This window comes from Sinocyclocheilus anshuiensis, unplaced genomic scaffold (genome assembly GCF_001515605.1).
Source record: "Sinocyclocheilus anshuiensis isolate Anshui unplaced genomic scaffold, SAMN03320099.WGS_v1.1 scaffold1036, whole genome shotgun sequence".
Taxonomy (NCBI): domain Eukaryota; kingdom Metazoa; phylum Chordata; class Actinopteri; order Cypriniformes; family Cyprinidae; genus Sinocyclocheilus; species Sinocyclocheilus anshuiensis.
Genome location: NW_015550226.1, coordinates 2,118,605 through 2,129,749, shown reverse-complemented (window position 1 = coordinate 2,129,749; position 11,145 = coordinate 2,118,605). Strand labels below are relative to the sequence as shown.

General features: G+C 39.1%; 1 protein-coding gene across 2 annotated transcripts in view; it reads right to left on the bottom strand.

Moving 5' to 3' along the window:
• The window catches only part of LOC107661012 (cytochrome b5 reductase 4), a 17,568-nt gene that overhangs the window by 2,290 nt on the left and 4,133 nt on the right, over positions 1–11,145 (bottom strand). For both annotated transcript variants that reach the window (XM_016450458.1, XM_016450459.1), the window contains 11 exons: positions 10,408–10,492; positions 9,690–9,725; positions 9,500–9,572; positions 9,032–9,089; positions 8,813–8,906; positions 8,672–8,704; positions 8,257–8,379; positions 5,158–5,298; positions 4,898–5,047; positions 3,244–3,394; positions 331–417 (listed from right to left, as the gene is read on the bottom strand). In XM_016450458.1, coding sequence (XP_016305944.1) covers positions 331–417; positions 3,244–3,394; positions 4,898–5,047; positions 5,158–5,298; positions 8,257–8,379; positions 8,672–8,704; positions 8,813–8,906; positions 9,032–9,089; positions 9,500–9,572; positions 9,690–9,725; positions 10,408–10,492 — 1,031 coding nt within the window. The remainder of the gene's footprint in view (positions 1–330; positions 418–3,243; positions 3,395–4,897; positions 5,048–5,157; positions 5,299–8,256; positions 8,380–8,671; positions 8,705–8,812; positions 8,907–9,031; positions 9,090–9,499; positions 9,573–9,689; positions 9,726–10,407; positions 10,493–11,145) is intronic.

The window sequence follows — 11,145 nt, the reverse complement described above, 5'->3', positions numbered from 1 at the left end:
TCTGCCCTCTGCCCGAGTCCCGTCGGATTGCATCGGCTGTGGGGATGAAGACCACAACTCCCATGATTCATCAAACTACGCCTTTGATTCTCTGTTTGTTTTGAATGCGCGCCCTCTAGTGGCGAAAAATTACATATTGTGCCTTTAAGCTACTTTGAAACAATTTGTATTGTATAAAGCACTATATAAATACTTCACAGTAGACAGTGAGGCAGTTAGCTAACTAACTAAATACTGCATGGATTCCCACTGAGATCACTGTACTGTAATTCAAAGATGTGACACTCCTGATAGAACGAACAGTCAGATATATAATGCGATAAATGATACCTTTCCTCTTTTGAACAAAGTTCATCCAGCTGAGAGCACCAAAGTATGTCCCTCTCTTGACGGTTAAAGAACATCAGCTTGGTTTTTCTGAAAAGACAACCAAAAAAAATGATTATTGTTGTTGGTATCGTTTTGATTAGTCAACTAATTTAATAAGTATTTTCCAGTTAATCTATCAATTATTATCTGGTTAATCTTAGTTAACTTACCAAAAACATAACTGTAACGTCTATCAATAATCTTCAACCAACCATTGTATTCCAATTTATTCCATTTTACTTTACAAGTAAAAATTTAAATAAATACATACATAAATTCCCAAGAATTAAAAGGCATCTATCAGTAATACAAATGCCCATGATGGCTGCTTTAACACTGCTTGGCAGTGACAGCTGCATTTGATTGTAGGTGTCTTCAAAGTTTTCTTCATTCAGCAGATTAAAATAGCAGCTTTAATACAAATCTGTATGAACGAACAATTGAAGTCACAACCATACTCAGGTAACCGTAGTGACGGTATCAAAGATGGCAATGTCCATAACATCGGGAAGCTTTATCACAACTGACAGTATGTGATTAAATGAATGAGTCCAAATGCGGTATGAGTTCCTCCATCAGATCTTTTAAACAACCAACAATGGCTTTAAAAGCTTTGTAACCGAGTACAGAGAGTATGTCTGAGCCGCACCTCACAACTTGCACCTGGTGAATCTGAGAGTAAACTGTGAGTAAACTAAACCTCTCATGATTAACACTGGACTTATCAGTACAGTGTGGCTTTTAGATCATATGACTTGGCAGACAACTACCTGCTCAGATTTCATGGTGACTTTAACGTGATGAACTACAACTAAGGTTATGCTGCTAGGACACCAGGGTAACTGACTTTATACCAGGGATCAACAATATTTGATTTTTGCCGATATCCGATATGCCGATATTGTTCAACTCATTTTTGCCGATATATATCTTTTTGTTGGGAAACAACACTCAGTCTCTCCTGTGCAGAGATTATAACCTTTTTTTTTAAATTTTGGTTAGTAAAAAAAAATGTAGTTAAACTTGTTAGAATTACTTACAATAATGAAGTTATTTATAGAAACAACTATAAATCAATCGCTGCATTTTTTTTTCCACACAGATACAGTGGTAACCATAACATTTTATTTGAAGATTTAACATTTGTAGATGGTCTAAAGCAAAAAGTTGTAAAAAAAAATATTTTACAGCTCCTTGTATTTAAGTTTTCATTATCTGTTTGAAAAAAACAAAAACGAAACATATTACACAATAATGAAACATTCTGACCTTTAAATCAAAACATACTCATGATGTTATGACACCAGTTACTGCTTCATTTAATCAGAAACACAATCTTAATGTTATTTGAGTATTTTACTTTAATTTTATTACAAACAGGCCAACAATACCCCCTAAGTGTCTTATTACAAACCAGATGTGTCATTCTGTATGCGCATTCTCAGATTAAATACGGCAATCCAAAACAGTGAATCTAATCACTATTCAGGCAAAATGTAGCTTCAAGAATGACCACACTGCTGACGTGATCTTAGCGCTAACACACCCTGAGCACATTTGAGTTATTTGTCTTTTCGGCAAGGCATATCGGCATAATTTTTCATATCGGGCTGATGCCGATAATTACATTTTAAGCCATTATCGGCCGTTTCCAATAATGTTCCGATAATATTGTGCATCCTTGCTTTATGCATTGATTAAAACCACCTTGAGACCAGTAAAAGTGCTCTCTATAGAGAAGCTATAGCTTACATGAACAACAACAACAAAAAAACACACAAACATGTCACTTAAATAATTTTATATTTACTGATTTATTCATTAATGTGTAATACGTTATATTTTGAAACAAATTATGAGCTCTAAAAGATTTCCAGAATTTTTTCAACTCTTGCTTTAGACCATTTACAAATGTTAAATATTAAAATAAAATGTTAAGGTTACCACTGCATCTTTCTGAAAAAAAATAAAATAAAAATGCAGCGATTGAATAGTTTATTTATATATTTTCAAATCTTCAACGTGCTGTCATTATAAAATAACTTAATTGTTGTTTATTTAATTCTAACAAATATGTTCTTATTAAAAACTAACCAAAATTAAAAAAAAAAAAAATGCTTATAATTTCTGCACAGGAGAGACTTGGTGTTTTTTACCCAAACAAAAGGAAATTTATCAGTAACGGCATCGGCTATCGGCCAAAATGAGTTGAAAAATATCGGCATATCGGCAAAAATCCAATATCGTGCATCCCTATTTTTTTACTATTAATTATTATTATTTATTTGCACTTTTGTTCTTTCTGTATGTGCAAAACAGGGTTGTGAGCCATGAGCTGAGAAAGCTTTTTAGCTTTAATTCAATTCAAATTTGAACGGAGATACCAAACGGGGACTACCATTAACATTTGAGTTTGAATGAAAAAAAAAAAAATTGAGTATTAAAGTGAACTAAAATTAAAAAGAAATCCATATAACCTTAAAAGTAATTGTAGTTTTAGAGATCTTACAAACAGGTTTACTGACAAGGGTGGGGTTCAAATTCCAGCTCATGAATTGCATGGTGAAAAATCATGTAATACTATTTCCTAGTATTACTTAGCGCTAACACACACTTGAGCACATTTGAGTTATTTGTCTTTTCTGCAAGGCATATTGGCATAATTTTTCATATCGGGCTGATGCTGATAATTACATTTTAAGCCATTATCGGCCGTTTCCAATAATGTTCCGATAATATTGTGCATCCCTGCATTATGCATTGATTAAAACCACCTTGAGACCAGTAAAAGTGATTGCAACATTTGCTTTTCGATTGGTGACTTAAATGGTGCATGTTGTTTGTTGCGTTTTTTCAGATTTGTACAGAGCAGACCTGATTGATGTGAGGTCCTGAAGAGCCAGCCGTATGAGACGAGCCATGGGTGTGAAACCCGTGCCGGCCGCTAACATGTAGAGATGAGTGACATCACGCAGAACACGCATAGTGAAGGATCCCTCCGGACCGCCTACTGACAGAGAGGATCCTGGAACAGACCAGAAACATGACAGCAGTTAGTAAGGTTTGTTCGTGATTCAATGCTATTCCAGTTTTCATGGTTATTTTCAAACTGAAACTTACTATTTGTTTTTTACTAGGGATGCACAATATTATCGGACCAATATCAGAATCAGCCAATAATGGCTTTAAATGTAAATATTGGCATCGGCCCGATATGAAAAATTATGCCGATATGTCTTGCCGATAAGAGGAATGCATTAACTCACATGTGCTCAGGGTGTGCTAGCGATTACATCACTTCAGCAGTGTGGCTCATTCTTGAAGCAAAGTTTTGCCTGAATGATGATTAGATTCACTGTTTTGGATTGCTGCATTTAAACTGAGAATATGCATGTACAGAATGACGAGTTCGGTGTATGATAGAGTAAACAGTAATAGCACTTGCAGCGGCAGCCTCCCCCGGGTCCTAATGCCCGCTCAGTAAGGAGTTTTAATTCCGTAGGGGGTGCTGTTGGCCTACTTCTAATAAAATGAAAGAAAAATACACATATACTATTTAGACCGTGTTTCTGATTAAATAAAGCAGTAATTGATGCCATAAAATCATGAGTATGTTTTGATTTAAAGTTCAGAAGCTATAGCTTACATGAACAACAACAAAAAAAAACAACACACAAACATGTCACTTAAATAATTTTATATTTACTGAATTATTCATTGATGTGTAATATGTTATATTTTGAAACAAATTATGAGCTCTAAAAGATTTCCAGAATTTTTACAACTCTTGCTTTAGACCATTTACAAATATTAAATCTCAAAATAAAATGTTAAGGTTACCACTGCATCTTTCTGAGAGAGAAAAAATAAAATAAAATGCAGCAATTGAATAGTTTATTTAGTTATTTTCAAATCTTCAACGTACTGCCATTATAAAATAACTTAATTGTTGTTTATTTAATTCTAACAAATACGTTCTTATTAAAAACTAACCAAAAAATAAATAAAAATAAAAAAATTGCTTATAATTTCTGCACAGGAGAGACTTGGTGTTTTTTTTTTCCAAACAAAAGGAAATATATCTGTATCGGCTATCGGCCAAAATTAGTTGAAAAATATCGGCATATCGGCAAAAATCCAATATCGTGCATCCCTATTTTTTACTATTAATTACTATTATTTATTTGCACTTTTGTTCTTTCTGTATGTGCAAAACAGGGTTGTGAGCCATGAGCAGAGAAAGCTTTTTAGCTTTAATTCAATTCAAATTTGAACGGAGATACCAAACAGGGACTACCATTAACATTTGAGTTTGAATTAAAAAAAAAAAAAAAAAGTTGAGAAATAAAGTGAACTAAAATTCAAAAGAAATCCATATAACCTTAAGTGTAATTATAGTTTTAGAGATCTTACAAACAGGTTTACTGACAAGGGTGGGGTTCAAATTCCAGCTCATGAATTGCATGGTGAAAAATCACGTAATACTATTTCCTTCTTTAAAAAAAAATAGATATGGGAAGTTACAAACCAATAGGGAGGTTGGCGAGATGTGAGGTCAACAATCCATCAGGACAGATCTTTATCATGAGATGTAAGTCTGAGCCCATTTCAGCACTACATTGTGAGGGAGGTATTAGCTTTTGATCCACTGGTGTGTAAGGTTTCACAACATCTGTACCTGCTCACCAAACACAAAAAAGCAGCCTGCTGAACACTCCATAAATCCGTCACCTTCCATCGGTTATCTTTAGCAGAGCATGTGCTGTGTGACATAAAGTGACACATTACCCTGGAGAGAGGTTTTGAGGTAGACGTGTCTCCCCACAGGAACTTGCATATGTGACCCTGATGGAAGTTGTAATCGCAAGACCTGCGTGTCATGTGTGATGTCTGTTTTCGAAACCAACACGCATTCCCTGTAGAAGAGCTCTGTGATGAAACAAATGTTATTAAACATTACTATAAGTATTCATGTATGTTTTACCAAGATATTTCTTTCAGAGACCTAGAAGCCAAAAATATTACAACAATAACAAATTTCATATACAATGATAGAAATATGAAAAATACATGCAATAAGGAGGAAATTAAGTCGGGAAATGCACTAACTAGCAATATATTAAAATATTGGTATCAGCGAAACCATCTGGTCTAGAAATGTTCAATGGTAATAAGGTTTGTAAATTTAGAGTTTAAGTGTGTTCAAGGGGCAGCGGATACAAATAACTCTCCAAACTCAGTCCTTGTTTTAGGCACTGATGCATATAATATATGCTTCTATTTTAAGCAGTCATGTATATTTGATTAAATATGAACACCTTTAATGGTGAAAACCTTTTTTTCCCCTCTATATTTAGAACCAATTCTGAATGTATGAAATATTGGAAAATCAACAGAAATAAACACAAGACAAAATTTAATGTAGAAGCATAACAGTAAAACATCACCACACAAATCTGAATTTGCTTTAGGAATAATGGCGTCTAAAATTATTCTATATATGTATTGTGGCGAGTATCCCGAGTCCAGATTAGCGTCGCCCTGGAAACGCCGCTGCCACACTGATCACCGACGCACAACACCTGTGTGTGATGAGTGGCGCACCTGAAGCTCGTTCCCGCTGGCCTTAAAAGCCAGGAGAAGGGACACCAGCGGGAAGGCACCCCGGAGCTCCAGGCGACATTAATGCTTGTTTCTCCTTGTTCACAGACTCCGAAGGCACCCTGGGAGAGGGATCTGCACCACGGCACTTCACCCCACGAGCACCACGCTGAGACGGGCACCGAGCACCATTCACCAGAGCACGTGTGATCAGTGTGTGGGCAATAAATCACCCTCCGGGGCTCTTTCGATCAGTACCGAGTCTGTATTCTCATTCACCCCGTGACATATGGTGGAGAATGCGGGTAGAACAGGTGAATTGAGACACAGACTGGTACCGCCAGGTTGCTATAACGATCTCTGTGCTTCTTCTAGGAGAAACCGCTCTCTTCCCCCGGACATATGGAAGAGGTCATCCGCCGCCTAACGGAGCTCTCCGGAGCTCCAGGCGACATTAATGCTTGTTTCTCCTTGTTCACAGACTCCGAAGGCACCCTGGGAGAGGGATCTGCACCACGGCACTTCACCCCACGAGCACCACGCTGAGACGGGCACCGAGCACCATTCACCAGAGCACGTGTGATCAGTGTGTGGGCAATAAATCACCCTCCGGGGCTCTTTCGATCAGTACCGAGTCTGTATTCTCATTCACCCCGTGACATATGGTGGAGAATGCGGGTAGAACAGGTGAATTGAGACACAGACTGGTACCGCCAGAACCGCTCTCTTCCCCCGGACATAGGGAAGAGGTCATCCGCCGCCTAACGGAGCTCTCGGCCCACCAGCAGCAGTTTACCGAGCGACTGACAGCCCGGCAGGAATATACTGACCGGGTCTCGGAACAGCTGCAGGCCAGCGTGGCGGGGCGCCTGCCCCTCCCGAAAGCGCCGGTCAAAGCGCACCAATGCCTCGTCCGGTTGACCCCGCCCTCTGAGGCGCCCGGTCAGTATGCGAAATCCCCAGGACATCCACAGCCTGGTAGAGGCAGTCGAGCTGGCGGCGGCAACGAACGCCCGCGAGGCGGGGAGAGAGCGGGCCTGGCGCCCCGCAGAGTGATGGAGCGGCGTCCGCTCGAAGGTGCACCGCGACCAGGCAGTACTGTGTCGCCCACAGGCGGGGGGAGGACAAATTCCTCCTGGTCGTGCCTACCACCAAGACGGAGACAGTCATGGAGCTGGCACACGGCCACCCAATGGCGGGACACCTAGGAGCCGACAATACCATCCAGCGCAGAGGCGGAAGTGAAACGGTTCTGCCGTAGCTGTCCCACCTGCCAGCAGACGTCTCCGTGCCGTCCTCCCCCCAGCCCGCTCATTCCACTACCCGTCAGACGTGGCGCGGGAAGCATGGGAGAACCAACCAGCCCCCCTTCGTAGCCTCGTCGAGCACGTGCGGGAAATGAGAGAAAGGATTGACAGAGTCATGCCCCTGGTTAAAGAACACCTCGTGACGGCCCAGCGCGCCCAGCAACGTCTGTACGACCGGCCCGCCCAAGCCCGGGAGTTCCAGCCGGGCGATCGTGTGGTGGTTCTGGTCCTGACAGCTGCGTGTAAGTTCCTAGCGACCTGGCAGGGACCCTACACAGTAGTGGAACGTTGACAGAGCTCCGGCGGGCTGGCCTGACTGCCAACCCCAAGAAGTGCCACCTCGGCCTCACCGAAGCAAAATACCTGGGGTACAAAATTGGAAGAGGGCTCATCATGCCCCAGGAAAAGAAGGTCGAGGCGGTAAAGAAGTTCCCACGTCCCGTCAACAAGACGCAGGTACGGGCATTTTTGGGGTTGGCGGGCTACTACCGATGTTTCATTCCTAACTTCTCCTCTATAGCCTGCTCCCTGTCAGACCTTACCAGGAAGGGGCAGCCGGAGAGGATAGACTGGACTCCCGAGACCGAAGCCGAAGCCGAGGCCGACCTCAAGACTGCCCTGACGTCCTCCCCAGTCCTGCATGCCCCAGACTCCGGCTGCCCCTTCACCCTATATACGGACGCATCCGGCACCGGTTTAGGGGCAGTCCTCTCCCAGCTCATCACCCTCCGGGTCTCTTTCGATCAGTACCGAGTCTGTGTTCTCATTCACCCCGCGACAGTATATATAAAACTAATTATATATATATTTAAAAAAAATGTATAATAAGAGCCCAACACAGAGCCTTGTGGTACCCCTTTACTTCATGTAAAAAATTTAATCTCAAACATGTTCCTCTATATCTTTACAAAATTAAACAGCAAATTCTCTGAAATTTAGATATTAGTCAGAAAATTGAGATCATAGGTTTGTTACTCACCACGATCTTTACACTGAATAAATGTGTCATGGTGTTCAAGTGGTTGCCCCACTTTCGTCCACTTATCTTTGACAGATTTGTGGAGACACACCTGAACTTTTCCTACAGAGTGGGCTGTCTGAACTATAAGCACAGGACAACAGAGAAACACTTCTTTAGAATGAGAAAAATAAATGACTGATAATTTCCAATAAGGATATAGTTTAAATGGTAGTACCATGTAAATGCCATAATAACATAAAATTGTAATGAGTCAGTAGCAAGGTACTGTACACTACACCACAATGGATCACAATAATATAAGTTTATATCATCACTGTACCATAGTACAGCCACAGTACATTTTGTACAGATCATTTTCAAAATATTTCTACATTTAACACAAAAAGCATGTCTAACTGAACATACTACTCACCATCCACACGTCCTTGAACTTCACTGGACAGGCCTAAAAAAGGAACAGTGTTATCAACTATTATAGCACGTTATAACAGATATAGAGCAATACACAACAATGTTCATGTCTCAGTGGCTGGAGAAGTGCAGAAAGACCCACGCCAGTAGAGAAGGTACGACATCTTCCCTAAGAGCATCTCCACCTGAAGAATATCATCCTGTAGATCCACCACTGCACAGCCGGCGCTGGGAATCTGGTAAGGGGAAAAAAAAATGTTTTAATTTAATTTTTAACAATTCCTTTTCTTCTTCTTACTTTATATTTGAGAAAAGACAACAAGATAACCACTGCATTTTAGGAAAATGAGTTGACACCAACCTTTCGCTTGGTGTGAATAACAATATTGACAGTTCCATCTGTCTGGAACCAATCATACCTAAACATGAAGAAAAAATATATCAAGAATCAGCCAGTATGGCTTCAATTAGGTGAGGCTGACAAGTTTATTTTATTTTTTCCTAGCTTAAATATTTCTTTATTCATTCGTTTTAATATAACGTAATTATTTTGTTTTTCATAAAATACTAGTATTTTTAGAGCCCTGTTAGTAAACTGTCTGAGTGGTTAAAATAACTCTCTGATTCACCGAATGAATCTACCTGGGATCAAACAAGTAACCTCAACAATACCAGCCAAGATCATTATTCATTATTCACCACAACTAGCCCTAAATGCTGCATAACAGAATAAAAAGTCTGAATAAAACACAGACCAGCTGATACTGTACCAAGAAATGAGTCACTCAGTATAAATATATTTTAATCATGACATAAGGAAAAAACATACCGAGGGCGATGATCTTTGGCAGGGAGAGGAGTAGGTAAAGGCTCCTGTCTTAAACGTGAAGAAACAGGCAAACCTGGTATGAAGAGTACCACACACAGAATTACTGGGTGTAATAATACAATAAGTAATAGCATACTCAGCATTTACAACTAGAAATCTGCATAGCTGAACTATGGCTTTGATGTCATACCGTTCATGTGAGTGCTTTCAGTCTTCTCTGTCTGAGCTGCAGGAACCAAAGAACCATGTAACGAGGCATTAAAACAAAAACTAAAACAACATCAAAAATCTTATTTCGGGTTTGTTTCTGAATCGATAGGAATATTTAATTCTGTTAACAGTATGTTAGTTAGTAGAGAAAATATTTCAACTATTGATTATTTCAAGCAAAAACTTGATGTGCAGGCCGTAAGGCAGTATGTTTGTATTAGAATAATTATATTTCTGTCATGACAACTCTCGGAGGGATTGGCATGGTAATGTACATGACAATGTTAATGTATTTGGTCTTGGCGGAATAGATCTGCTACGCTGCTGCTGCTGCGGCAGAGCAAGTACCGAGACTTGCTACTGCCAATACATCCACAACATGCTGCTGTGAGCATGTAAGAAATACTGCTGCTGCAAATATAACATACATGAAATAACCGCCATATAGCGTACATGAATCACCTCATAGCAGGTCTATACAGGTGGAGCTGGGGAAGGTGGAGGGTTTCTGAAGCAAGCTGCAACTGCTACGGCAAGCACTAGTCATATATTTGAATGTTAAGCAGTGTCATTAGGTCAGATTGAGTTAGACCTATCGGACTGCGCCATCTAGAGTTTCATGCCAGAACTCTGTATATTATCACAAAATGAATGAATTTCACTGAATTATTTTCTATTGCCAAGAGAGCTGACAGAACCTTGAAGAGCAGGGTTGGGCTTCACTGCCATCCTCCCCACCAGACACTCCTTCAGCATAGACTCATAATTCACCCACCGATGGACCTTGGGTGGACAGAATCAGCAATAATAATAATAATAATAATAACAATAATAATAATATGTATATTGTAATAAAGTACTTACAGTAATCTGCAAGCTATTAGTTTATAGTTAATTCATAGTTTATAAATACAAGTCTACATTTTTAATACATTAATAGTAAGTGTTTCTAAATTGTTTTCAAATACATTACATAAAAATGTGTACCAATTCACTTCATACATAAACATTTCTTTAAATTTATTTAGTATTAATTCATCGCTTTTCATAAATGTTCTCATGAACCATTACTCTGGTTTACAAATCAGACTATCCTCAATGTTTATATGTAGATACTCGTATGTAACATTTACACATTAAATAAATAAATAAATGTATGTTTTAATACATGCTGAAATGTAAGAAGCAGTTGTACAACATACAATTGAGTCACCTATGATAAATGTCCATTAATTGAATATTCATATTAAATAAGTATTTGTAAACATTTGTACATCTATACAGTTAAAGAGTTGTTCATATGCAGATGTTTCACGTTTAAATGTAAGTAAATGTGCATGTGGTAGAACCAGATTTAAAATACATTCAAATACACATAAGATCATGTTGTTTAAATATAATATTAATAATAATAATAATAATAATAATAACTTTTC